Source organism: Heterocephalus glaber, unplaced genomic scaffold, assembly GCF_053883595.1.
Source record: "Heterocephalus glaber isolate CG9 unplaced genomic scaffold, H.glaber_assembly_v1.0 deba00001610, whole genome shotgun sequence".
Taxonomy (NCBI): Eukaryota; Metazoa; Chordata; class Mammalia; order Rodentia; family Bathyergidae; genus Heterocephalus; species Heterocephalus glaber.
In genome coordinates this window covers 38,850,840-38,877,964 of record NW_028258381.1, presented here as the reverse complement: position 1 = coordinate 38,877,964, position 27,125 = coordinate 38,850,840, and the positions used below count along the sequence as shown (strand labels likewise).

Genomic DNA, 27,125 nt, shown 5'->3' with positions numbered 1-27,125 from the left:
CACAGAGCCCCCTCCTGTGTGTCCTGTCCTGTGGTCTCCTGGATCCCACTCCTCCCAGAAACCTCTGATCCCCCAGCCCATGCCTGGTCCTGCCTTGCCTCTCCTGGGCTCCCTGGGCTTCCATACCATCCAGATTTCTCCTTAGACACATTCTGGGCTCCCAGCCTTCTCCCTGCTGGTGCTTCCCACAGCCTCCATGAGTATTGTGCCTGGGTGGGTGGTTGGATAGTTGGTGACTAGGTAGATCGGTGGATGGATGGTGTATGGGTGGGTGGAGGGATGGATGATGTGTGGAGGGACAGGTGAGTGGGTGGATGGATGGTATGGTGGGTGGGTGTTGGACGGATAGGAGGGTATGTGGGTGGATGCAGAGGTAACGGATATATAGATGCCTGGATGGTGTGTGGATGGAGGGCTAGGGGTGGGTAGAGTTAGGAATGGATAGGCATCAGGGGTGTGGATGGGTGGATGATGGGTGAATTCTTGGACAGTGGATAGGTAGGGGGATATGTGGGTGGATAGATAGGCAGGGGTTGGGTGTGTGGATGGATAGATGCTGTGTGTGGATGCTTAGAGAGAAGGTATCCTTTTCTGAGAAACTCTGTAAACACGTAAAAAGGAATGAAACTACCTCTGGCAGTGGTGGCTCATGTGATCCTTAGCTCAGGGGACCCAGCCCTCTTGCCATGGTTTTAGATGATTCTTTACAGTTGGTCAGTGGCTTCTACCACAAATTGACCGCAGGTCTGCCGTTGGCTTTGGGCTTGTCATGGCAGGTTATTTTTAGTAGGCTTGCCTCTGGGGTCCCGCCCCGCCAGGACTCAGGTTAACCACAGCTGCTTCCTCTGTGCCCTGCTGAGGGGTGCCAGAACATACCAGCAGGTGAGGGCGTGGCCCAGGACAGAGTCCCTGACAAGGAGCCTCGTCTACCTAGATGCAGAGAGAGAGGAAGGGCCACAGCAGTGTTTGTGTTCCCCAAGTGCCAGTCCACTCCTGCGGTCTATGAGAGGTGGCACCAGGACTCTGTGCTCCAGGGGCCAAGGAGACAGTGTGCCCTGAAGCCGCCTGGTACCAGGAAGGAGGTTCCCCAGGCCTGGCTGGAAGGCCCATTGTAAGGATGGGGTGTCGGGACCTCAGTGTGAAGATTCTGTAGTGGGTCACCAGCCCTGCCTGTAGAGATGTGTGGCCTCCTCTGATGAAATGAGCCAAAACCTGGACGATATGAGGGCATTGTGCAGTCTTAGCTATTCAGGTTAAAGAGCAAGAGAAGTAGACATTGGTAGGAATATGGGTTGGGGTTTTCCCACTTAGCCCCCCTGGACCTTGGCTGCCCCTGCAGGTGGATGTCCTGTGAGCACTTCACCACTAGGGGGCGCAGGACACATGGGTTGGAGGCTGGCGTTGCACATGGTGGTTGGGTGGCAGAGCCCCTCACCTGCAGGTGAATGGGGCAGGTGAGGGCTGGGTGGGGGTCTGCACACTGGGGTACCCAGAGACCCCCATGCACAGCTGTGCAGCGGTGCCAGTAGGCCCCACGGGTACCACACCCTCCTGTCGTTTCTCAGGTGTGGTACAGAGAGGACGTCAGTCATCCCAACCCGGAAGGCTCGTCATGGTCCCTGGTGGACACCCCCGGGGAGGCTGTCCAGATCAGCTGCGGGCCCCACGACCTCCTGTGGGTCACGCTGTGGGAGGGGCAGGCCCTGGTCCGGGAGGGGATCAACAGGAACAACCCCAAAGGTGGGTGACCGTGTCCTGCGGGAGCCGGAGGCCCCTCCCAGCGTTGCGGCTGATGGAGGCTTCCTGGGGTTTCTTGGGGACTGCTAGGCAGTTCGTGGTCCGTCGTGGAGCCTCCTGGGGCTGGGAATGGGATCACGCACGTCTCCGCCGGAGTGAGTGTGGTCTGGGCTGTCACCAAGGACCGGAAGGTAAGACGGGGATGCTGGGACTGGGGGCTCAGCAGGTGCCACTTAACGTTGGGGTTCTGTTCTGTGAGGGTTGTCTGAACTCGACACGACCAATCTGGCATCCACCAGGCACTGAGCATGTGAGCTGCTGAGATAAGCCCCTGTCTCCAGGACGTTGGATGCCAGCCTCTCCTCACTCACACCCAAGTACCAAACTGCAGAGCAGCTGTAGTAGGCCACACATTTCAGATAATCAGAAGCTAATTTGCTGAGACTCTCAGTTAAATGCCTCTGCCTTCCCCTATTCAGTGCTTATGTTTGTATCCTCTGTGTGTGTGTCTTACTAGTGATTGAACCTAGGATCTTCACACTGAACTACACCTCCAGCTCTGTTTTAATTTCTTTTTTTAACTTTTTAAAAACTTTTGTACAGAGTTTTGTTAAGTCACTAAATTGCCCTGGCTGAGGTTGAACTTGGGGTCTTCCTGCCTCAGCCTCCCAGCGTGGCCACCATTGTATTTCTGTCTCATCAGCCGCAGGTCCAATAAGATTAGCCAATTCCAGACTGCTTGGCACCCAGGAGGACGGATGCGTATACATCTGAGTCTGTATCACCAGCACCCATGGGCCCAGAGCCTCAGGCCACATCTAGCCTGACAAAATATGGGTGTCACTGTCTTCCCAGGATGCTCCAGGCACCCCACTTCCCAGGGGTGGTAACTGCCAAGCCCCTCTTACAGCAACACCACCATCCCTTTGGCTTAAATAAGCAAAAATTGGATTTGTATATATGTCTTCTCAGTCGTCAGATTTTTTTTTGGTCCCAGGGATCAAACTCGGGACCTTGCGCCTTGGAGGCAGGCAGCAGAACCACTGAGTTAAATCCCTGGCCCAGTCGTCAGATATTTGATATGCTCACTTTCTTTGGGTTTAGCAGATACATTCTAGATTTTTTTTTTTTTTTGAGATGAGATCTAGCTATGTTGCTCAGGATGGCCTTGAATTCCCAGGCTCAAGGAATCCTCCCACCTCAGCCTCCTGATTAGCTAGGACTCCAGGTGCATGATGCCGACTTTCTAGAAATGTTTGTGAGAGGGGTTTGAGAGTTTTCTCATGTAACTGACCCCTCACACAGTGCACCTTAGAAATTCAGCACGAGTGCTGACTCACCAGGATCTCAGGGGCCCCTTGCGGCCCACACTCCAAGTGGGTAGAAAGAGCCCTGGAGGACAGTGGGCCAGGTGGGGGCCCGGGATCACCAGATGAGCCTCAGAGCCACAGGCAGGCTTGGGGAAAACGTAATTGGATGCTATGTAGTTTTATAAGTTGACATTAAGGAGACAGTTTCATAAAGCATTAAATGTAGAACCCAAGTAGGCCATTTATTTTAATAATGAGTTTGTAGTTTTCCTACATAACCTCACTAAGGCCGCTGTCTCATGCAGAGGACAACTTGAGTCAAGAAAATCTTCCACGGGTTGGGTCAGGGACAGGCATGGCTGAGGCCGATAACTCTTAGCCCTTGTAGGACAGTGCCGAGCACCGGAGGGCACAGGTGCAGCTGTGGGAAGAGGGACACACACTGGGCCTGCTCACTGCCCCATGCCCTGATTAGCCGGCCATGCCCGCCTGTAACCCTAGCGCTCTGGGAGGCTGAGGCAGGAGGGTCGCAAATTCAAATTCAGTCTGGGCAACTTTGAGACTTAGCAAGATCCTGTCTCAAAACAAAATTACAAAATAAAGGGCTGGGGATATAGTTCAGTGTGAAACCTCTGGGTTCTATCCCCAACATGACAATCAATCAGTAAAAAGAAAGGAAAAAAAGCAAAGCCCCGTTGCCATGGCCTCCGGGGAAATGTGTTCTTTTCTGGCTTTCCCAGGTGTGGTTCCGGAGAGGCGTCAACTCACACAACCCCTGCGGCACCAGCTGGCTCGAGATGGTCGGGGAAATGACTATGGTGAACGTGGGGCTGAACGACCAGGTGGGTGTGCGCCTCCCGGGGCTCCTAGGGCAGTGTGTCCGGCCCTTCCCCGCGGCAGGGGTCCCTGCCTTCGAGGGCTCCTGTCGTGAGCACAGATCTGCTGGGGGTGGGGACCCTGTCTGCAGGCTGGACAGTGTCATGCGGACGTGCGAGGTCTGATCAAAACATACCGTGTGCATTTAAATTTAGAAATTGATTACAGAAAAAGACACACCAGTCTTAAGGCCCTGCAAATCCTCCCCTCCCTCTGAACACACTCATCCCATGGTCCTCGCCACTTCCTGCAGCAGCTCTGGAGCCCTCTTTTCTGAGGGTCTTTAGTTGCGCTCTTGTGGCTGCCTTGATGTCCTGAATTGATTCAAAATGCTTTCCATGAAACGCTTTCCATTTTTACTTTGGGGAGGAGCCAGAAGTTGCACAATGCCAGATCTGATGAACAGGGTAGATGAGGACTGACTGTCATGTTTTTACGAGTAGCATTCATCCTATTTTTTATTACATTTTTTATTACATCTTTTTTTTGGTACCGGGGATCAAATTCAGGACCTTGTGCTTGCAAGGCAGGTGGTTACATTTCATTTTTTATTACATTTCATAATGACCTGAAAGAAGACTTCCAGAACTGCTTCAGGAAGTGACAGAAACAATGGAATAAGTGTGTTCATCGTGAGAGGGAGTAACTTGAAGGGGATTAATGGCAAGGTGTCTTTTTCTGTAACAATTTTTCTTTCTAAAATGTTGAACATTCGCCATATTTTTTGATCAGCCCTTGTACTTAGGGTGTTCACCAAGTGAGGGGCGGAACTGGTCTCTCACACTGTGGGTGCTGCTTCTCGTTAGCGTCACCTCTGCATTTGACAGCATGGCCTCTTCTTGTCGATAGTGAGGTCTGGGTACTGTTCAGGCTCAAAGGCTGCAGCCCCTTGCTGTGGCAGTGACAGCCCCAGTGCTCAGCACCCAGAGCACAGACGTTCCCTTAGGGAGCAGCTGCCCACTGGAAGCCACGGGAAGACGGGGGCACAGGTAGACCTTGTGTCTCAGCACAGTGCCTGTCCAGCCGCTCTGTCCTGTGAGCCCTGCCCTGAGTCTCCCTGACACTGGGGACCCGGGCCCAGGTCCCTGTTTCTGAGCCCCAACCTCCCCAGCCCCGGCCCATGCTCACACCCATACCCCACTGCGTGGCATGGGAGGCTGCCCCGGGTTTGCAGTTGTACTCCTGCCCTGCTGGCCTCTCGCTGTCCCCCTGCACCCCTGGTAAGATTCGGGAGCCCCAGGTCTGACCCTGAGCAGCGCCTCTCTCTGTCCAGGTCTGGGGCATCGGCTGTGAGGAGCGAGTTGTGTACTTCCGGCAGGGCGTCACCCCCAGCGAGCTCAGTGGGAAGACGTGGAAGGCCATCGTCGCAGCCCGGGAGAGTGACCATTCGCACTCTGGCAGCTCATCGAGCCTCCTCAGGTGACCCTGGGCAGCGGACACAGCAGTAGCTGGGGACAGACTATCTGCAGCCTCTGCAGGGCGCTGGCCCTCAGCAGTCCCCATGCCCGTGAGAGCCCCAGGTGCCGAAGGCTGGCTGCTCAACCCCGTAGGAGGAGCCTGGGGGGGACCGAGCAGAGGTGTCCTCAGGCACCCTGGAGGTCAGGATGGGACTGGGACTGAACCGGGTCTGGCCTGCTGGTTCTGAAGGCTTAGGCGCTAGGCTGGAAGGGCCGTCTCTGAGGGGACGCTAGGCCTGTAGGAGGCACTCGGGGACCCAGGCAGGGACTCCCTCTGGTCTGGTCCCAGAGTGGACACTCCCTGCAGTGTGCTGGAAGGACGCAAGCCTCCGACAGGTCTCCAGGTCCTGCCTGTGCCTGTGGTGAGATTTTGGGTTTATCATGAGGTCCCCTGGTGATGTCGCTGCCACGGCAATCCTGGCAGTCACACTTTGGGGTCCATGGGTCTGAGAGGGCGGGAAAGTCTCAGCTCTTGCCTGGCCCTGAGAGCACAGGCAGGTGACCACGTGTCTGATCAGGGATGCCTCATGCTGCCCTGGCAGTGCCCACAGCTGGGAGCCCTGACCAGGAGCACCCCGTGCAACTCGGGCCTCCCAGTCCCTGTTCTCCTCCCCTCGGACCCCCGAGCTCAGCTGGCATCCCTCCCCCGGGATTGGTCTCCTTCACTGGCGGTCGGTGCATTGGGATCAGCAGATGAGCTGCCCAAAATACTGATGGCGCGTCTTCTTGTCCTTAGATTTGGCCGTGGCTTCTCAGAGAAGACACTAAAGGCACTGTCACTTTCAGTACAGTATTGAATTATATGAGATAGTCAATGGTGATGTGTACAGTAGTTTTCATGTTAGATTGTTTTGCCCAACTGTGATCTGATGTGAGTGCTGTGAGCACATTTAAGGTATGCTAGGCACTGTGATGTTCAGAGTGTGCGTGTGCGTGTGTGTGTGTGTGTTGCTGGGGATTGAACCCAGGGCTTTTACACTGAGCTACATCTCCAGCCCTTAATTTTGAGACAGGGTCTCGCTAACTTGCAAAGTTGCCAGGCTAGGCTCAAAGTTGCTATCCTCCTGCCTCAGCCTTCCAGAGTGCTAGGATTACAGCCATGTGCCAACAGGCCTGGCTTTTAAATGCATTGTCATCTTAAAATATTTTCAGTTTATGATGGGTTAATCAGAACACAATCCAGGTATAAGTCAAAGGACGGACATCTGCACAAATAATTTAACTTCATCAAAATGAAAAATTTAGGGGCCAGCTATGGCAGTGCATGCCTGCGATCTCAGCTACTCAGGAGGCTAAGGCAGGGGGAGGCCAGCCTGAGCAGTTTAGCAAGAGCCTGTCTCAAAATAAAAATAAATAAAAAAGACTGGGGAACAGCTCAGTGCTGCAAAAAATACAAAACACTTCTGTGAATCAAAGGACACTATCAAGAGAATGAAAAGATAACTTACACAATGGGGAAAATATTTGCAAATCACAAGGTAAGAAACTTACCTCTCAAATATATTTCAAAATTTCTTTGAATGACAACAAAAAGACAACCCATTTAAAAAGGGCGGGCTGGGGTGCCGCCCAGGGGTAGGGCATGGATAATATTTCTCTGAAGATATACAGAAACCCACAAGCACATGCAAACATGTTCAGCATCATTAGTCATTTGGGAAATGCAAATTGAAACCTCAGTCGGAGACTGTGTCTTACTCCCCAGAAGGGCTGTGACTCAAGAAAGACACAGGTGCTGGTGAGGGTTTGTACCAGTGAGGACCCTCGCACATTGCAGGTGAGAATGTAAGATTGTCTAGCCATCGGGGAAAACAGTTTAATGGTTGGTAAAATATTTGTCAATGCAAGGAATGAAATACTGATGTACACTATGACATAGACGAATTCTTAAGGAAACTATGCTAAATCACACATGATATCACTCGCCTGTACTCCCAGGACTTGAGAGGCTGAGGCAGGAGGATACAAGGCCAGCCTGGGCTATGTAGCAAGACCCTGTCTCAAACAAAACAAAACAGGAAAAACTGTTCTGCTAAGTGAAAGAAGCCAGGCATGGAAGGCCACACACCGATTCCATGATTCCACTTATGTGAAATGTCCAGCATAGGCAAATCCATAGTGACAGAGTAAACCGGTGTTCTCTGGAGAAGTGGGGGGCGGAGGAAGAGGGGGACAGGGGCAGCAGCTCAGGGGCAGCAGGTTTCCGTTTGGGTGATGAAAACCATGTGGAAGTAGGTGGTGGTGGCTGTGCAGCTCCATCAGTGTATGAGAGCCCCTGAAGCATATATGCTTTCAAATGGTGTAAATGATCAAGTTCATGTCCTGTGTATTTATCACAATGAAGAGTTCCGGATCAGGGGCTGGGGATTTAGCTCAGTGGTGCTACGCCTGCCTGGCAAGCGCAAGGTCCTGAGTTGGTCCTGAGTTCGATTCCTGGGTGGGGGGGACAAAAAAACAAAGAAGAATTCCAGATCAGGCCCAGGCATGGTGGCCTACGCCTGTAATCCCCTCACTCTAGGAGTCTGAGGCAGGAGGATCGAAAGTTTGAACCCTGTCTGGGGAACATAGTGACTTAGCAAGACTCTCTCAGAAAAAGGAAAGGGAAAGGGAAAGGGAGGGGAGGGGAAAAGAAGGCAAATAATGCTGGGGATGTGGCTCAGGGCAGAAGCCCTGGGTTCAATCCCCAGTACCACACACACACACACACACACACACACACACACACACACACACACACGAGTTCCAGATCACCACAGCCTGATGTCTTGCTGTGATGGTCTGGGGTGTGGCCTGAGTGTTTGGTCCTGGGAAACATCTCCGCCTGTGCAGAGGAGCTGGGAGCTCAGAGAGGTTGTGACGCGCCCCATGCCACATGGGTGGTCACAGCAGCCATGCATGTCCCCCGGGAAGGACTGATGTCTGCCCTGTTCTGTCCCCAGCGCTGGCTGCTTCTTTGGCGATGAGGTGAAGGGCGGCAGTGAGTCTGCGCCCAGTGACACTGATGCAGCTTCGGAAGCCGAGAGACCCAGGCCTGAGCAGTCTGCCCCTGAAGAGCTTTCGGACAATTCCAGGGACCCCAAGGGCAGCTCGGCCCTGAGCCCTGAGACTGGGGGATCTGCAGAGTGTGCCTCGGTGGACACCTGTCCTGCTGAGGGCCAAGGGGAGGCCACCCAGGCCCCTGGCGCCAGTGAACGCCCTGTGGTGGCCTCCACGCCTGCTGAGCTGCCCTGGACCAACATTGACCTAAAGGAGCCCAGGAACGCACCCAGCCACTCCACTGCGGGCTTTGCTGAGACCACGGGCCTCTCCTCCCTGGGGCTCTGCCCACTGGGGCTGGACGAGCCCTATGGGGTGGACGAGCCCCTGCTGTGGGCCTGGGTGTCCGGGGGCAGCTGCACGGTGGAGGTGGGCTCAGCGCTCAAGTGGTTCACTGTCCAGTCAGGTGAGGACCCTGCAGGGCCAGGCGTCCCCAGAGCTGCTGCTGTGGGGTAAGGTGTGTGGCGGGAGGCTGGGGGCTGGAGCATACCCACTGCCCAGGACCGTGGGCCCGTGTGCAGCCGCTCGTCACACGCCCTGTTCTGGTGCCGCTGGCAGTTTTGAGGGCCGACTTGTTAGGCCAGCAGCTTACTCAGAGTGACCCCAAGAGGAAGGTGCAGAGGGCATTCTGCAGAGGTCGGGGCTTTGTAGTAAGTGGGGCTGATGTTAAGCTGAGTGGTCCACGCCTGCAATCCTAGAACCTGGGAGGCTGAGGCAGGAGGCTCACAAGTTCCTCTTAGCAAGACCCAGTCTCAAAATAAAAAATAGTAAGGGCTGGCAGAGTAGCTCAGTGGGAAGGCCTTGGGTTCAGCCCCCAGTGGTGCAAAAGAAAGGAGCGGGGTGCCAGCCCTGGCCTCTGCCCAGCTGCAGGCCAGCATGCTGGCTCTGAGGCCCTGGCCTCCCGCAGGCCTGTCTCCCTCGGTGCAGTCCCTGTCCCTGTCCATCACGCCAGCCCAGACTGCCGCCTGGAGGAAGCAGATCTTCCAGCAGCTCACAGAGAGGACCAAGCGGGAGCTGGAGAACTTCAGGCACTACGAGCAGGCCGTGGAGCAGGTGGGCCCCTCGCTGCCCCTGTGCTGTCTCTGCAGCAGACATTTGTTGAGCGCCTGCCGTGTACCAGCTCTGAGCTGGCAGGGAAGGAGCAGGCGGCGGCAGCCCTGCATCTGCCCACCCAGCTCAGTCCTTAAGCATGGCTGAAGGGTAAGGAAGTGAGCTGACTCGTGCATGCATCCATCCTGAAGGACTGTTGAGGCCCCGCCACCTTGCAGGCACTGTGCAGGGCCCGGAGACCTGGAGAGGGCAGTAATCTCAGGAGGTGGGCAGGAAGGGGAGCATCAAAGCACCTTGTCCTGTCTGCCTGAAGACATCTTGTCCTGTCCCCGCTGAGAACCCAGCACGCACCATCCTGTGGTTTGTCAAAATGACTCAGGATGGAGTGGCTAGTGGTCCTGGCCCTCCCCAAGGTGCAGCTTGTGCCTGGCCCAGGCTGGACCTTAGGTCCCAGCACCAACTCCCTCTCTGGTACTCAGGTAGTTTGGGCTCCTTCCGGGGCCTCAGTTTCCCCATCCGGAACATGGGCTAACGGTACCAGTCCCATGGCTGCGTGAGGAAGAGGAGGTCGCATAGGGCCGGCTCTGGCTCAGTCCAGTGCCTGGCAGTGTCCTTGTCATTCATGGGGGTGTTGGGCACTATGGAACAGGCAGCTCGGGTGTGGAACTCCCGGGGATGGCCCGCAGGGCCGAGGGCAGTGGTGACCGTGTCCCTGTGGCCTTGGTGCTGGCTGTAGTCAGTGTGGGTGAAGACTGGGAGCCTGCAGTGGTGGTGTGACTCGAAGCCCCACAAGTGGGTGGACGTCCGTGTGGCCCTGGAGCAGTTCACGGGACACGACGGGACCCATGACAGCATCCTCTTCATCTACTACATGGTCCACGAGGAGAAGAAGGTACAGGAGGGGAAGGGGGCAGGGTCAGTGGGACGCAGGCAGGGCCTGCCTGTCCCTCACAAAGGCTGCCTCCTCCACGGTGGTCACCCAGTGCCGCCTCCCCGCCAGCTGCTGCCCGTAGGCTCTAGTTTTGTTTTTGTTGTTCTGAGATAGAGGTTTGCTGCACAGTTCAGGATGGCTTTGAACTTGTGACAGTTCTCCTGCCTCAGCCTCCAGAGTGCTGGGATTACAGGTGAGCGCCGCCACACCTGACTGGACTATTTCTGAAGTGAGAAATCAGTTGTGGGGAGATAGAGGTGTCACCTCCCAGCAGGTGCCATGTCATAGGCGGTTAATGTCAAAAGCGTTCCTTTAAAATGTCATGAGGAAGTTGGGCATGGTGGCACATGCCTGTAATCCGGTACTCTGGAGGACACAGGGCTCAAGCCTTTATCCTGGACAACTTAACAACAGAGGGAAACCTTGTCTCAAAATAAAAGTTAAAAAGGGACTGGGGATGTAGCTTGGTGCAGAGGCCCTGGGTTCAGTGCCCGCCCCCCCGGAAATGTCACGAGGACGTTTGTTCTCGAATGAAGTGCAGCCTCGGTATTGGCACTTGCTCTATGCTGTGGCCCGCAGTGGTACTGGCGGGCCATGGGGACCCCTGCCGAGGTGACAGCCGTGCACGTGCTCCTTATCAAACAGTACTTCCACGTGTTCCTCAACGAGGTGACGGCACTGGTGCCTGTGCTCAGTGAGGCCAAGCACTGCTTCGCCCTGTACAACCCAGAGAGGACGCGGCAGAGGTGGCCTGTGCGCCTGGCTGCCCCCACCGAGCAGGACATGAACGACTGGGTGAGTGAGTGGCGGCCCTGGGACTGGGACCAGGAGCGGCGGGCCGAGCCTGTCCTGCAGTGACGCCCCTCTGCCCACACCAGCTCGCCCTGCTCAGCCTGAGCTGCTGCATCAGCCGGAAGGTCCACGGCCGCCCGTCTCCACGGGCCATCTGGTCTGTCACCTGCAAAGGGGACGTCTTTGTGAGCGAGCCCAGCCCAGACCTGGAGGCCCAGGACCGCCTGCTGCCCTGTGACCAGATGTGAGTGGGCTGCGCCCCCGCCCCCCAGGCCCGGGCACACGGGGCTGGCTTCACAGAGCCCAGCCCTCCCCATTCCTGCTCCGGCTGAGCTTTGGGCAGGGGACCGTGTGCAGGCTCTGCCCCCAGCCCTGGGGCTCCTGGACACATCCCAGAAGCCACGATCCCCCCATCCGCGGACTCCAATCCTGGAGCTCAGGCGCCAGCTCCTGCTGAACCCTGCAGCACAGGGCCGTGGGGGCAGAGAGGGAAGGAAGGAAGTCGTGTGTTTCCCGGCAGACGTGGGCAGCAGACTCAGACTTCATGGCTGCAAGGGCTGGGGCTGCTTTAGACATAGCGAAGGCCAGACCTGGGGCTCGGCGGACCCAGTTGGGGCATTTAAAGCCCCAGGGGGAGCTAGGCGCGATCGTGTGTACTTGTAACCCCAGCACTCCGGTAGGCTGAGGAAGGAGGATGGCAAGTTTGTGTCCGGCCTGGGAAACGGAGACCCTGTCTGAAAATAAGATGGGATGGGATGGGATGGGGTGGGGTGGGGTGGGGTATGATAAGATGTGGTAGGGTGTGAGTGGTAGGACGCGACAGAGTAAGGCTCAAGGTGCACCTCGGTGCGGAGGACCGCAGTCCCCGCACCACAGACAAGTCAATACGCAAAGGCTCTAGAGGGACCGAAGTAGCCCGAGGGGACTGGTGTGACCAGAGCCCCAGGAGGAGGACGACGGGCAGGGGCACAGCCCCGAGAGGCTGAGGCTCATTTACCAGTGGTTAGCGTCAAGCCCAGGAGCCCGTCAGCCCTCAGTGAAGGAGAAGCGCGCCCATATTCCCTGAGCCCCTTGTACCCAGCACCCTCGGGTGACAGGGATGCAGCCTCAGCCTGCGGGAAGCTGCAGGGTCAGTGCAGACCTCGCTGGCACCCAGTGCAGAGTCAAACAGCAGTGTCCCTGCCCTGCCACTGCAGCGTTTTATTTCGGTGCTGGGGACTGAACACGGGGCCTTCCCACTCAGCCCACATCCCCGGCTCTCTTTTAGAAATTTTTAGAGACGGTGTCTTGGTCAGCGAACAGATTGCCCAGGCTGGGCTTGAACTTGCCCCTCTGCCTGCCTCGGCCTCCCAGAGTGCTGGGATTACAGGCGCGTTTCACTGTGCCTGGCTCTGCCACCACATTCAAGCTGGCCGTACCTGTCACTGCGGCCTGCCCAGCCTGTGTCTCGGCCCCCAGGGGCAACTCGAGCACTGCTGACCTCTGCCCCGGTCAGTGTAGCTCAGGGATGGGGGGGCAGGCTCCTGAGGACCTCCTGCCTTTCCCGTGGCAGCCCTAGCTCACACACAGGGGAGGCCGGGGATCTGGAGACCAGGATGGTAGAATACCTCATCATGGGGGCTGCAGACGGGGGCCTGGATGGGCTGCAGGTTGGAGGCCAGGCCGAGGTGTCTGTCCTGCTCCCTGCTCCTGGCCCCCAGGTTCTGGAGGCAGATGGGAGGCCACCTGAGTATGGTGGAGGCCAACAGCCGCGGCGTGGTGTGGGGCATCGGCTACGACCACACGGCCTGGGTGTACACAGGCGGCTACAGCGGAGGCTGCGTTCACGGTGAGCCTGGCCGCTTGCTGCTCCCTCTGCTCCCCTGCCCAGCACCAGGGCCGCTGGCCCAGCGCTGACACTTAGCTAACAGCTGCCTGACAGGTGACCTTCAGCACTGCCAGCCTCCACAGGAGGACAATTCCTGGGCAAGGCATGGGGCAGGGGCCCCCAGAGACCAGGCCTCGCCCCAGGGGCACCCGCTGGGAACCCAGCAGCTGAGCTGTGGGCTGTGAATACTTCTGGAAGGCAGCTGCCGGGGCCCTGCAGTACGGTCGGCCTCATTTCACAGACGAAGGCTCAGGCGGCCTTGGATAGACCCAGGAGCCTGGTCGTGATTCTGTGGCTCAAGCTCTAGCCCCCACGTGGCGCACTACACCTTTGGAGTGAGGAACTGCTGAGGCCCCAGGGGCTCCTCCAGTTTTGGGAGGCAGAAGCAGTGCTGAAAGGACGTTCCGTGCCCCAGAGCCCGTGCCCCAGGGCGGGAGGCAGCTGGCTAGACCTGTGGTCCACTGAGGCCGCAGGAACGCACACCTGTATGGGCTTGGCAGCTCCCCATCTGTTTACCACAGAGAGACAGGCTTGCAGAGGTTGTGTGCGTGAGCTAAGGTGCCTTTGCAGACTAGGGGTGAGCTGGGGCACCTCCCTCCCTCCCACCTGCCTGGTGCTGGGTGAGGAGATTGCATGAGGCGGAGGCAGAGGCGGAGGTGGTGGCGCGGGAGGTGGATGTGCAGCAGATTCTTCTCATTGAGGCCCAGAATAACCATGGCCGCGGAGAGGGGAGCCCCAGCCAGGCCTAGCCATGAGATGAGCTTCCCGACTCCCTGCCTCAGCTGCCCTGGCTCCAGCCGCCCTTCCGCCTGTTCTCTTCGGGCTTTGGGGCTCCAGGCCACCGGCAGGGCCCCGGGGCTGGTTCGGCATCCGTCCCAGTGGCCTCATCTCCTTCCAGGCCTGGCCACCAGCAATAGCAACATCTACACGCAGTCGGACGTGAAGAGCATCTGTATCTATGAGAACCAGCGTTGGAACCCAGTCACTGGCTACACCAGCAGGTGAGGGCCCGGGCGCCTGGCCAGGGGCCGCCTGGCTCAGACACAGTTGTTTCCTTCTTTACTTTGGTTTTTGGAGACAGGATCTTGCTGCATTGCCCAGGCTGGCCTTGAACTTGTGGTGCTCCTCCTGCCTCGGGTCTGGAGTGCTGGGATTGTAGACGCCGTGCCGTGATGCGCGCCACACCTGGCTGCTTTGTTTTTGTCTTTTTTCTTTTCTCATCTCCTCCTCCTCCCCTGCCCCTAGGGATCGAGCCCAAGGCCTTCACACCGAGCTACATCTCCAACCCCTTTTTTAGTTTTGTTTTGAGACAGAGTTTCCATAAGTTGCCCAGCTAGGTTCAAACGTGCCATCTTCCCGCCTCAGCCTCTCAGAGTGCTGGGATTGTTGGCCTGCACCGCACACTTGGTAGTTCTGCTTGGGATTTCTGGGGAGGGGGTGTTGGTGGTGAGGCCAGGCCTCCTGTTCTGTGATTTATGTTTTCTTCATGGTGACTTTTGATGTTTAAGTGTGTGTAGTCCAGTTGGTCAATCTTTTTTTTTCTTTGCTTTCTTTGTGTGTGTGTGTGTGTGTGTGTGTACACACGGACGCTGGGGATAGAACTGTAGGTGAGCACTCTACCACTGAACTACACCCCACCCCTTATTTTTTATTTTGAGACAGCGTCTCACTAAGTTGCCTCAGACTTCTGGTTCCCCTCCCACAGCCTCCCACGTAGCTGGGATTACAGACGTGCGCCGCTGATACACCTGAATGGCCTCTTCTTACCTTGGCCGTCTGTGAAGACCCTATTTCCAAACAAGACCACACTCAGGGTTGCTAGGTCTTAGGGTGTCAGCATCTCTAGGGCACAGTATCCAGCCCGTAACACCAGGAAGAGAGGTGACTCCCAATCCGCACAGACTACCATGGCCTCAGTGGCCATCTCAGCTCTTGTGGCCTGTGCACCATGGCGATGTGGGGTACCCCTATTTGGCGTCTTTGCCTTGGGGGGTTCTGTGTTTATCACCCCGACAAGCGAGCGACCCAGGAGGCTGCTAGTTGTGGGGCTAGAGCTCAGACTCACTCCCTCAGGCCCCCCAGGAATGGGGTACAAGCTTGGTAGCAGGGCTGCCTGGGGTGGGTGCTGCTCCTGGTCCTCACTGTCACCCCACACCTGTCCCCCCGCTGCAGGGGCCTGCCCACGGACCGATACATGTGGAGCGACGCCACGGGGCTGCAGGAGTGCACCAAGGCCAGCACAAAGCCCCCGTCCCTACAGTGGACCTGGGTGAGCCCCACCATCCTGTGCCGCTGCCCTCCCCTCCACAGGTTTCTGACTGTTCTGGGGAGACGGGGTCCCCGTTCTCACTGACTGACTTCTCCCCAGGTTTCAGATTGGTACGTGGACTTCAGCGTTCCTGGTGGCACAGACCAGGAAGGGTGGCAGTATGCCAGTGACTTCCCTGCGTGAGTCTCTCTCTGCCTCAGCTTCATGGGCCAGGTCCCCAAGCACTGGGGGACCCTGGGCCCTGTGACCTCTCGACCCCCAGCTCAGCTGCTGTAAGGCTAGGCCCAGTGGTGATGAGCAGGAGGCTTTGGGGCTGGGTGAACAGGCATAGGCGGGAGCAAGTAGCTCCCTCAGCACTGGCTCTGTCCCTGCTGTGCCAGGCCCGAAGGTTCTGGAAGGATCTGGTGTCCTGGGCCGAGGGGCTCAAGTAGGGTGAGGGCCTCTGAGCTGGGGTCTCTGGGGGGTTTGGGGCCAGGTCCTGAATGACTGGTGGTGGGGGCAGCCCTAAGGAGGGTATCAGGGGAAGGGGCAGCATGGGGCCCTCAGAGTGAGGCTGGCACCGTCCTGGGAGGCTAGGTGTGTGGGCAGGTGGGAAGGTGGGTCAGTGGGCAGCAAGCCACAGCACCAAGGACTGCTCAGCTCGCTCAGCCCCACACAGGACATGAATGTTATCCTGTCGGAAGAGCTGAGCCAGGAGGACCTGAGCTGGGGCCCAAGCGGGTGGCTTCCCAGCGGGCCCAGCCAGGAGGCAGGGGCCAGTCCCTCAGCCTTGGACTCAGCTCCACCAAGGCCTCCTGTTCCCCAGAAGGGCTCTGACGGGGTCTGGGGAGGGGAGGGTGCCCCGAGCTCCTGAGCTGGGCCCTCTGCACGTCCAGGTCCCAGCTATGTCTGTTACTGGGTCGTTTCTTTAGAAAGATTTCTTCACAAATCAAAAGTGTTCCATGCCCTTCTTGCCCCGAATGAAGAATAAGACAGGACAAGCCTAAAAGGGTGCCAAATGTTTATTTGAAAAGTACGGGGTAGGGCTGGGGATCTAGCTCAGTGGTTCCGTCACCTGCTTCACAGGCGCAAGGACCCGAGTTCGATCCCCGGTACCGAAAAAAAGAAAAAAGAAAATTACGGGGTAAATGGATATGGAAGAAACTAGCTCTGCAGAGCGAACTTGGGCCAAACAAGGAGAAAAAGAGGGGAAAAACAAAAGCACGCACCATGGCTGAGAAACGCTACTCGGGTTATCATGAAAACTCAGGCAGGGAGCAGCTCCCCAAGGCATCCGCTTGTGAGAAGTCCTACGTACAGGTCCTCAGGTTGCCCTGGGATCTTGGGATTGACAGGCCCCACTCATTCCCCAGCCAGCTGTGCTCCCACCCGATCTCCTGTATCACCTGGAGCCTGCGCTTCAGTCCTGACGCTGCTGAGACAGTAGTTGTGTGCTGTGCTATCTATGCAATATGACGGAAAAGAGCATTGAATGTTTGATTTTTTAAAATTTTATTGTTGTAGCCTCTCTTTGAATACACACTCACTCTGTCGTTCCCGTCACTCTCTGAAGCAGCTCTAGAAGACCTCTTTCTTTTTGGTACCAGGGACCGATCTCAGGACCTTGTGCTTTCAAGGCAAGGACTGGCACCACTGAGCTAAATCCCCGGCCCTGGAAGTCCTCTTTCATGTCTTTAGTTGTGCTGCCATGAAGGCCTTGATATCCTGAATTGATTCAAAATATTTTCCTTTCTTGGTCATTTTTTTTTTTTTTGGATGATACCAAAGTATTTATTGTAAATGTAGTGGCAAATATACTGAGAGTAATCGTTAAAAAGGAACTAGAAAATTACACATGTTGAAAGTATGTGCTTCTTTCCTGCCACCTTTAGGTTATGGCTAGTACCAACATTTTAGGTAAAACATTTAATGGGATGGTCCTTTTTTTTTTTTTTTTTTTTTTTGGTACTGGGGATCAAACTCGGGACCTTGCACTTTCGAGGCAGGCGGCAGAACCACTGAGCTAAATCCCTGGCCCTGTCATTTTGATTTTTGGAAAGAGCTACAAGTATTACGATGCCAGATCCAGTGAATAAGGTGGATGAGGTCACACCGTAATGGTTTTACGAGCCTGCCTTTCTGTTGGATGGCACTCAGCTCAGCATTCACCCTATTTTTGATCAAACCTTGTAAAGACTCATGAAAGAGAACTTCTAGAACTGCTTCAGGAAGCGACCAGAACAACAGGATAGGTGTGTTTGAAGAAGGGGGATTCATGGCAATGTGCCTTTTACTCTAATATATTTTTAAAGCTTAAGCATTCTCCGTGTGTGTTGATCATGCCCTGAACTCCTTTGATCCCTTGGGCCACACTAACGCTCTGCCCGTAGCAGTGGGGCAAAGAATGTCCACCGTGTCGCTTTCCAGAAGCTTCCATGAAGTGGTCTGGATTTCATCTCCTCTTCTCTTGCAGTTCATATCACGGATACAAAACCATGAAGGATTTTGTCAGGAGGAGGTGCTGGGCCAGGTGAGATGCAGTCACGGGGTGCCAGGGTCAGGCCCTGTCCCAGCCTGTGCCGCCCAGGGAGCTGCCACCCCGGGGGAGGGACTGTGGCTCCTCCAGCCAGACCTGCCGGCCTCTGACCTCAGTCCCAAGGGAAGAAATGAGAGGGCTGGAAAACAGAGTCAAAGTAAATGTCAGCCCAGGAAATGCCTGCGGCTCCCGGCGCTCTGGTTTCTGAAGAGTTTGTTTTCAAGAGCAAATAAGAGAAATGTCACTGGCAGGTTCTGCTTTTGGGCCGGAGGAAAGGTTGGCTGGGCTGGGTGAGGGAAGGGGGCACTTCCACTCACTGGGTGCTCTCGGGGGTCCTGCGTCCTGCTCCAGCCCGGGCAGGGTCGTCTACTCCAGCTCCACGCCCCGGCCCTGCTGAGTGTCCTCAGTCAGTAGCTCTGAGTAGTGACAGCCCCTGGGGTTTGAGGTCACCCTGGGTCCCTGGGCTTGTATTGTTTTCCCATTTAGAAAATGCAAACTGGTGACCAGTGGGCCCTGGCTGGAGGTGGCCCCTGTCGCCCTTGGGGACGTGTCCATCATCCCGGAGAGCCCAGAGAGCCCAGAGGGTGACGGGCGTGGTCGCAGCATTGCACTCTGGGCTGTGAGCGACAAAGGCGACATACTCTGCCGCCTGGGTGTGTCTGAGCTGAACCCTGCGGTGAGCACCCCACTCCTGAGCCACCCTGTCCCACCAGATGGTCCCCCAAATCAGAACTCTCGTTTTGCAGTGGGCTGGGCTCAGGCCTGCCCAGGCTAGGTCCCTGGGATGGGGAACACCTGTCCCTCCCGGACAGGTTGCTGGGGCCTCTGAGCAGTTGTTGTGGAGGGCGGGTTGGCAGAAAGAGTTAGTCTCCTGGGGCCTGGGGTAGGGTTGGGGGCAGAGGTGGGCCCTGGTGACACAGAGGCTCTTTGGCAATGCTGTTCTGAAGCCTGGAGCTTCAGCGATGACTGAGGTCAGGCCACAGTCAGGACTGAGTCAAGAGGGGCTGGGTCTGTGTGATGCCAGGGTCACCCCAGGATGCCACATGCTTCCCAGGGCTGCCCAGCCTCAGGTGGGTTTGGGTGCTGGACCCTGCACCAAGCCTGAGCCAGGAGCCCTGGTGACCACCTTGGTGCCCTTCTCCTGCCTCCAGGGGTCCTCCTGGCTGCACATCGGCACTGACCAGCCCTTTGCCTCCATCTCCATTGGGGCCTGCTACCAGGTGTGGGCTGTGGCCAGGGACGGCTCTGCATTCTACCGGGGCTCTGTGTCCCCCTCCCGGCCAGCTGGTGAGTACCAGGCTGTGGTAGAGGCATTGGTACAAGGGTCCCCCACACTTGGTGCCACCTCTGGAGCAGGTGTAGGGCCGAGCCATGCTCATCACCCTTCACCGCTGCCCCCTACCCTGAGCCAGGCCTCCCTGGCCCCGCCATGACCGTTTGGAAGGGCAAGTCACATGGGCTATTCTGTGCTGGGTACACAGACAGCATCCAGCTGGGGGAGGCTGGCCTGGGGTGGACAGATGGGTGGCTGGTGGCGAGCATGTAGACCCCTCCACAACAATGGATTTGAAGGGCAGCCAACTGAGGCCGACGCTTGACTGCATGCTAGGCTGGGCACCTTTGTGTCCGTGTTGCTGAGGTTGATTCATTGAGCCCCATCTTTGGAACCTGTCGTGGGCCCTGGAGGGCCCTGGGCCAGGCTGAGGCACATCAGGCTCCGCTGTGCATCTGTGGCACCTGGGAACCAGGACTGGCCGGAGCGACGCAGCCCACCGTGAGCGTCGGAGGAGCCAGCACCCCCGAGTGTCTGGACTGGCAGGCTCCATGTCCCTCGTGGCCTCCTGAGTCAGCTGTCTTGTCACAGGTGACTGCTGGTACCACATCCCTTCACCCCCCAAGCAGAGGCTGACCCAGGTGTCCGTGGGGCAGACATCCGTGTATGCACTGGATGAAAACGGCAAGTAGTTTTGGCTTCGGTGTGGTCCGCGGGGAGGTGGGGTTCCCTGAGCACCCCAGACCCCACAGTGTGAGGAGGGCTGCGTCCCTCGGCGCCGCTGGCCTCTTCCCAAGGCTCCCAGGAGTGTCTGGGACTTTCTGTTCCACGCTTCCGCTGGGGACGCCTGACAGAGCGGGGTGATCGGCCTGTGTGACCCTCGCAGGTCATGGTGACCATGGAGCCAGGTCCCTGAGCTGCAGCCTGGCCCTGGCCCTCAGGAGACGTCCAGGGTCTGGGCCAGGACACAATAGCACAGTCAGTGTCTCATATCCATCCTGACAGATGTCCTGCCCGGGGTCAGTCTTGGTGCCAGTCTCTCCCCTGAGTTACCCAGGGCTGGCGGACACCAGCCCAATAGCCAGGCCCTATTTGGGGAGAAAGCAGAGTGCTGGTCACTTCTGCCAGTGGAAGGCCACTGCATGGCAGGACCTGCACTGGGAGCATCTTCTAGAAAGTTCCACTCATGTCTGGGATGCAGGACCCCACAGGAAGCACAAGGCTGGCTCTCAGCCATCTCTAACCTCCATGTCTCCTTGGGCAGGGCTCTGGCCAGCTCCTTTCAAGATTGTGTCATTAAGTAGCCAGGCGTGGTGGCACGCGGCTGTAATCCCAGCACTCAGAAGGCTGAGGCAGGAGGATCGCCATGAGCTCGAGACCAGCCTGGGCCACATAGTCCATAGTCCAAGACCAGCCTGAACTATATAGCAAGACCCTGTCTCAAAAAAGCACCCCCCCCAAAAAAAGATCATGCCATTGCATTGGTAGCACACAGCCTATGATCTCAGCCCTGTGGGAAGCCGAGGCAGGAAGATCAAAAGTTCAAGCCCAGTCTGGGCACCTTAGCAAAACCCTGTCTCAGATAAATAAATAAATAGAGGCTGGGGATACAGCCCAGTGCAAAGGCCCTCAGCTCAATCCCCACTGGGAGGGGGGTTGTCATTGTCACAGATGGGATGGCAAGGAAAAGGCAAACTTAAGACTCGAAGTCCAGAGTGTTTATTCCAGATCCGGTTCTCTTTTTTGTTTGTTTAAAAACTTCTTTGTCCTCAGTTTCTACCTCAGTAGAGACAGGCTAACATCGCCGGCCCTGCACAGCACAATGGGGCGATTATGAAGCTCAGGGAAGCCCAGGCATAGAAAGGGCAGGGCTGGCCACAGTCCAGACTCTCAGCTGCAGGTCGACAGGAGCCCAGGCGTGTGGAGGACGAGAGGGGCACTGCCTTGGCACACAGCACTCCCACGCGCTCACGTGGCAAGATGGCCCAGGCTCCTTTGCCCTGTGACCTTGGCTGTTTCTGCCTCCAGGAAACCTGTGGTACCGCGGGGGAGTCACACCCAGCTACCCACAGGGATCCAGCTGGGAGCACGTGTCCACCAACGTGCGCAGAGTGTCCGTGGGGCCCCTGGACCAGGTGGGTAGACAGGGCGTGGGGTCCCTGGGCTTCCTGGCCCCCCATTGGTCCGCCCCTCTTGGCCCCGTGACCCGCTGTGGCTGGCAGGGGCTTCGTCGGGGTGTGTTCCAGGTCTGGGTCATCGCCGACAAGGTCCAGGGGACCCACGGCCTGAGCCGGGGGACTGTGTGCCGTCGCACCGGTGTGCAGCCCCAGGAGCCCAGGGGGCTGGGCTGGGACTACGGCATTGGGGTGAGTGGGCCACGCTGGGGACACTGCATGTAGTGGCCAAGGCAGTGCTAGCGGGGGCCTGGCGTGGGGGCCCTGGGCACAGCCCCTTAGGGTGATGTGCTTTCTCCTTCCAGGGAGGCTGGGACCACATCTCCGTCCGAGCCAATGCCACCAGGGCCTCCCGGAGCGTGTCCACAGAGCAGGAGGCCCAGGACCCTGTCTGCTGCTGAGGCCGCCTGTCATCCAGAGGCGGGGGAGGTGCCAGGCTGGGAGGATCAGGCTGAGCCGTTCTGTGCTGGTGTCTCAAAGGCTGACTCGGGGGCCTGGCCCAGGTCTCGGCCAACTTCAGATACTGGCTGAAATGCCCAGAAATCCGGAGCTCCGTGGATGAGCCCGCCGTGTCCCCAGTTTGCGGAGAGAGGAGCAGCGGCCAGGGACCCTCAGCCATAGCCTGTCCTGCCTGTCACTTCCCACTCTGCTTCCTGCCTCCCCAGGCTAGACCCTGGAACCCCAAGCCCTCCAGCCCAGCTCTTCAGATCACACCAGGGGAACTGTCGTGGGGCCCGGGTCACTTGTCACATGCTGTGATCATTCCTGAGTGGGCCTCGAAGTGGGAGGGTATTTTCTATGTTCGGCAGATGAAGACTGGAAATGGGTATACAAGTGGGTGAGTGTCTTCCCCCCAGGTGTTTGGGGTCCCCCGGAGTGGCCTAGAGATGGTGTCTTTGTGCAGAATCACCATTAGCTCTGGTCACCCCCTACCCACGATGCAGTGGGACAGGGCCAGGGCCTAGTCCATCCAGTGGATCATGTCGAAGGGTGGCAGAGTGGAGGTTGATGGCACCCTGGGCCCTGCAGGCATTGGTTAGGGAGCCAGAATGTGTCTGGCAGGCGAGGGGTGGACAGAGCCCCGAGTGTTCTGTGCTCGGGGCACCACAGAAGGCACCTCTGCCCCAGGCGGGTGCCTTGCCCAGCCAGACAAGAAGGAAGTGCTTGGGCAGTGGCCCAAATTGTGGCTGCCTGCACAGCCAGTATGTGTACCAGGTGACATCTTAAATTTACTTCCTGCAGCCAGACACTTTGCCCAGGAGGTGGCTGGAGCCAGGATGAGCGAGTGGCCACTTGCTGACTTCCTGGGCTCCCTGGAACACAGGGCAGCTCTGCATTTGCCTCTGAATCCACATTGCTGTTGGAGTTTGTCACCAGAAGCTGACTGAGCACTGTGTCCTCTGGGCCCTCTCTGTGGGCATCTGAGGGGCCTGGTGTCCATTGGCAATTGTTCTAGAGTTGGCAGGTGGCACCTGAGTGTGGAGCAGTCATGTGGCCCGGGGTGTCCCCCCTGCCTGTTTACATTTCCCTGTCAGGTCCCTGATAGGCAGTGTGGTTCGTCCCCCACACCTGTGACCTGTACATTCTGCTGTGAGTCTCGCTGTCTGCAGGTGGCTTTCAGTGAAGTACCTGGAGGATGTCACCGTGCCCCTTCTCCACGGTGACCTCTCCTGACTGTTTACCTGCGCAGCACCACTGAACTCTCTTGATTCCTTGGATGCTTTATTCAATAAAAACTTACACCACAGTGTACATGGCAGGATGGTTTTATTGATACACTGATTGAAATGCACAGTTCCTGTGCAGTTGTGCATGTGGCCAAAGCAGTTGCCCTCAAATCTTTTATTTTTGTTTTATGACAAGGCATCAATTTCATTTGTACTTTGAAGGCACTGTTAGAAAAAAATAAAAGCAAAATTGGATCAGATAAGAGATATCTTTACCACAAGGACAGCAGGGTTCAGGCCGCTCGGTTCCAGTTTGATTTTCCCAGACAGAAAAGTCGCAGTTCTGGCTTCTCCATTTGTGGGGAGGGTGGTGGGCCAATGACTCAGGGGACCCTCTGCTCCAACCTGCTTGTCCTGGGATTTGAGAAAGTTTAGCCCTGATGGCCCAACAGGGCCTACCACAGGATGAAAGAGTCCAGCCTGAACTGAGGGCTGGGACAAGGGTCGAGGGAGAGCAAGCCACAGGCCATGCTGACTGGCCACCAACCTGTTCCCTGTCCTCCCCCCAGTTGGACACCCCAAAGCGGGACTGAGGCATTTGAGGGTCCTTTGCAATGTGGCCAACAGCATGCAGATCCCCTCCAGCCACAAGTGAAGAAGAACTGGCTAGCTGGGCCCAGGTCACCCTCCGGGAAGTGGAGGGGATGCAGGCGCCAGCTCAGGGCAGAGAGAACCATGAGGCTGTGGTGTGGCGAGGTGGTGACCCCAGCAACAATGGGCCGTGGCTCGTTCTCAGCAGGGGGTTGGGGACAGCACCCTACAGCCTGTAGTCTGAGCCCAGATCCTCCGTGTGTCCAGCAAGTCCAGAGGCGAGCTGAGCCCTGCTTTAGCCTTGGTTCAGCTTCCAGGAGCCAGTGGAGGCTGCTGTCATTTCGGGATCTCTGGGCACAGATCCCTGAATCAGGAGATGCCTGGGCTGGGTCTGACTCAAGCCTGCAATTGTGTCCAACCTCAGCTCACACTGGTGGATGTCCTGACCATAGACCTTCCCCAGTGGCCACCACCAAGGGACAGACAGGAAGGCCCACGTCCCCACCTGACCCATGACAGAGCAATGGGATCAGATGAGGTTCCTGGGCCTATAGGGAAGGACACGAGATCGCCTCACTGGGACAGGGAGACCAGCGTGCCCAGGGCTTCCTTCCAGTGCGCCTGGCTGGGAGTTAGGACCAAAGTGGAAAGGCCTGTTCCTTCAGGTGCCACCTGCTACCCTTCACTTGGCCAGGGCTGACCCCAAGCCCACAGGTAGTGAGTGCCACACTGCCCAAGCTTGGGGAGGGCAAGGCCACGTGTTGGAGACAGACCAGCAAGAGCCTCGGCCTTGGCTGTGGCAGCCAAGCTCCTGGTCCAGCAAGGCCCTCATGGGTCTCAGGGTCTCTGGGTTAGCTCTATGCAGAGGGACAAAGGAGAAGAGATGCCAGCAGGCTTGACAGCAAAGTGGCCCCATCCGGCAGAGCCAGTGGGGCAGGAACGCCCCAACAGAAGGAAGCTGGGCCCGAGGCAGCTAGGCTGCCAAGCCACGCAATCCCTGCCATCAGGAGCAGCACCAGGTTGGGGGAGGGAAGCCCCCGCCAGCCCAGGCTCCACTGCGCAGAAAGCCCCAAACCCTCCCCCTGTGCAGGGGCTCAGGAGAACTCCTACCCAGCACCGGGGCCCCACAAAAACCCTCCACAGTCAAGTACAGCCCAGGGCACTACTACCTCTCCAGAAGCCCCCCAGAAGGGTTTAGGGAGGAAGCCCTGACCCTGGTCCCTTTAGAAGGAATTTAGGGTCCTCTGATTAGGGTTTCTGGCTGCTCCACAAGCCATCATCTTGTTTGGCCACATTCTTAGAAGGGCCTTGGACTCTGCCCTGCTGGCCACAGGCCTCTGCTTACCCAAATCAGAGGGCTGAGCCCTATGGCGAAGGGTAGAGGAGGGCCCCTTGCCCCGCTTGGCCTCAGCAGCTACAGGGAAACTCGTAGGTAAAGTTTTCTTGAATCCCCCTTGTAACGCAAGGGAAAGAGAATTTAGTGATGAAGAAGGCAAGAGGGTCTTTCCCGCTCTTAATGAGGCCACTGGCTCAATGCAAAAACAGCCGGGCTTGGAACCTCTCCGGGACATTGGGCCTTACGATGCTCAGGGTCATGGCCCAGAAACAGTTGGACAGGTTGCTTGTCCTTTGGGTGGTCTGGAAAAAACTGCTCCAGGGAAGTGGCTGAGCTGACTATTCAGGGAAAACGGAGTTGCTGGAGACACAACCTCTTAGATCTGACATCACCACGGGTCTGGGGCTCAGGTACAGAAGGACCAGGGCTGGGAGGAGCAGGCTGGGCCACCACTGCCACTCCGCCCCAGTCCAGGTGCTAGCTGCCCTCTCGGAAGCTGTGGATCTGCGTGGAGTACCGCTGCAGGTGGCCCTGGGGCTGGGCCTCTGTGATCCCCAGTGGGTCCCCGGCCACATGCTGCTGCTGCTGCTGCTGGTGGTAGTGCTGGTAAAGCTTGGGCCCCAGCGCAGGCTCTGGCCCCTGCAGGCCCGGGAGGCAGCTGCTGGACATGGTCAGGATGGTGGAGGTCAGTGACTTGATGTAGTTCTTGGCCAGCGTGAGCGTCTCAATCTTGGAGAGCTTCTTGTCGGCACGCACGTGCGGGATGACCTCGCGCAGGGCCTGGAAGGCGTTGTTGAGCTTGTGCATTCGCTGCCGCTCCCTCTCGTTGCTCTCCAGCCGCCTCTGGATGCTGTTCTCACGCCGGCTGCCCGGGCCCTGTCTCCGGCGCCCACCCTCAGTCCGTGTCCCCGCAGCCACCCTGGATGTCCTGCTCCGAAGACCCTTGGCCGGCTCCGACCCACCACCAGGCTGGGGCCTGTCCTCTGCCTGGTCCTCGGCAGGGGCCTCGGTGTCCTGCAGGGGTGCCCGGCGCCGAGGGGGCCGGGTTTTGGTCTTCATGGTCCGGACTAGTTGATGTCCCAGGAGGAGAAAGAGGCCCTCAGAACTGAAATCCAGAGCACAGGCCACTGTGGTCACTCAGTACGGCCACTGGACGCCCAGGGTGGCTGTCCATCAGCTTCCTCCCCAGTGCAATGCATCAGTGGCCAGTGGTAGCTGACCGCTTGGCCCTTTCATGCACACCGAGCCCTGAGCTGACTCACGCCCCCACGCTGTGCCCTCCTGATCTCAGATCAGCCCCTAAACTCTTGCTGGTCTCCCATCCCCTCTCCTTTCCGAGTGGCTTACACTCAACCTGGCGACCTCTCTCTCTCTGGTCTCATGTTCCTCACTGCCCTGTGAGTGCCTCCTGAGCATAGGTGACCTGTGACACTTTGCTCAGACCACCCCGAGACGTGTCCCAACCCTGGCGTAGGACGGCCCCTCTGCCTCTGCCCCAGGGAGAGGTAGCCATTCCTCTTGCCCTGCTGGATGTAACAGCCTCTAGGACAATATTGGGGCCAGAAACTCTGTGGACGCGGGGAGGCGTCACAGGTCACAGGTGGCCAGTTTCCAGGGTCCTTTCGGGCAGCCCCCAGCCCCACCACGTGGATGGCACCACTGGCAGGGGAGGACAACTCCCCCGTGGCCCCGCCTGGGTTTTCTCCTAGCTGTCACCTGCTCCTGCCTCTGGGTCCCCTCCCGGGAGCCCCACCCGGGTGCTCCAGTCCCCGTTACCTGGAGAACCGAGGTTGCACGCGCCGAGGCTGCCCACGGGGGACAAGGACACGTCGCTTTAGCCGCTCCGGGCGGGGCCGAGGACGCATGTAAATGAGCCCGCGGGGCGGGGCCGGGTGGGCGGCCACGCCTCCGCTCTCGGGACCCGGGGTCCTCCAGACCCGGCCCGGAGTGCCTGGCGCCGAGGGCGTGGGGGCCCGTTCTGCAGCTGGGGACCTCAGGGCTTCTGGGGGCCGTGTCGTGGGGCTGCACCTGACCGCCGCACCTGGCTAAGGCTGGAACCTGGAGCCCAAGTCTCGGAAGCCGTGGAGCAGCGCTTGTGTAATCATAGAAACCGTGACGGGGGAGCGCCACATCCTCGCAGTGCAGTGCGGGGCCCGGTTCCCCCGCGTCCCCACCCCAGCGCATCCGGATGTTGCTGAGGACCCAGCAGCCCAAGGGGTTAGGGACGCAGGTCCCTTTTCCTAT

General features: G+C 57.8%; 2 protein-coding genes across 7 annotated transcripts in view; one reads left to right on the top strand and one right to left on the bottom strand.

The window, feature by feature from the left end:
- Positions 1-23,039, top strand: part of Tecpr1 (tectonin beta-propeller repeat containing 1) — a 28,735-nt gene extending 5,696 nt beyond the window's left edge. For 2 of the 6 annotated variants that reach the window (XM_021254760.2, XM_004840472.3), the window contains exons 6-25: positions 1,566-1,740; positions 1,828-1,928; positions 3,788-3,889; positions 5,197-5,342; positions 8,320-8,822; positions 9,324-9,469; positions 10,203-10,358; positions 11,043-11,192; positions 11,276-11,433; positions 12,890-13,017; positions 13,955-14,057; positions 15,229-15,325; positions 15,425-15,504; positions 17,778-17,834; positions 18,327-18,516; positions 18,992-19,127; positions 19,705-19,797; positions 21,142-21,248; positions 21,336-21,479; positions 21,593-23,039. In XM_021254760.2, coding sequence (XP_021110419.1) covers positions 1,566-1,740; positions 1,828-1,928; positions 3,788-3,889; positions 5,197-5,342; positions 8,320-8,822; positions 9,324-9,469; positions 10,203-10,358; positions 11,043-11,192; positions 11,276-11,433; positions 12,890-13,017; positions 13,955-14,057; positions 15,229-15,325; positions 15,425-15,504; positions 17,778-17,834; positions 18,327-18,516; positions 18,992-19,127; positions 19,705-19,797; positions 21,142-21,248; positions 21,336-21,479; positions 21,593-21,688 — 2,868 coding nt within the window. In that variant the 3' untranslated portion in view covers positions 21,689-23,039. Of the gene's footprint in view, positions 1-1,565; positions 1,741-1,827; positions 1,929-3,787; positions 3,890-5,196; positions 5,343-8,319; positions 8,823-9,323; positions 9,470-10,202; positions 10,359-11,042; positions 11,193-11,275; positions 11,434-12,889; positions 13,018-13,954; positions 14,058-15,228; positions 15,326-15,424; positions 15,505-16,390; positions 16,449-17,777; positions 17,835-18,326; positions 18,517-18,991; positions 19,128-19,449; positions 19,676-19,704; positions 19,798-21,141; positions 21,249-21,335; positions 21,480-21,592 lie in introns of those variants that run through there. The other 4 variants (XR_015445330.1, XM_087195877.1, XM_004840474.3 and 1 more) reach the window with 4 other exon arrangements.
- On the bottom strand, positions 23,038-26,816 carry Bhlha15 (basic helix-loop-helix family member a15). The gene is made up of 2 exons (XM_004840470.3): positions 26,658-26,816; positions 23,038-25,986 (listed from the first exon to the last, which is right to left on the bottom strand). The coding sequence occupies exons 1-2, from the start codon at positions 26,744-26,746 to the stop codon at positions 25,359-25,361; spliced, it is 717 nt and encodes a 238-aa protein (XP_004840527.2). The 5' UTR covers positions 26,747-26,816; the 3' UTR covers positions 23,038-25,358.
- Between the last annotated feature and the right edge of the window lie 309 nt (positions 26,817-27,125).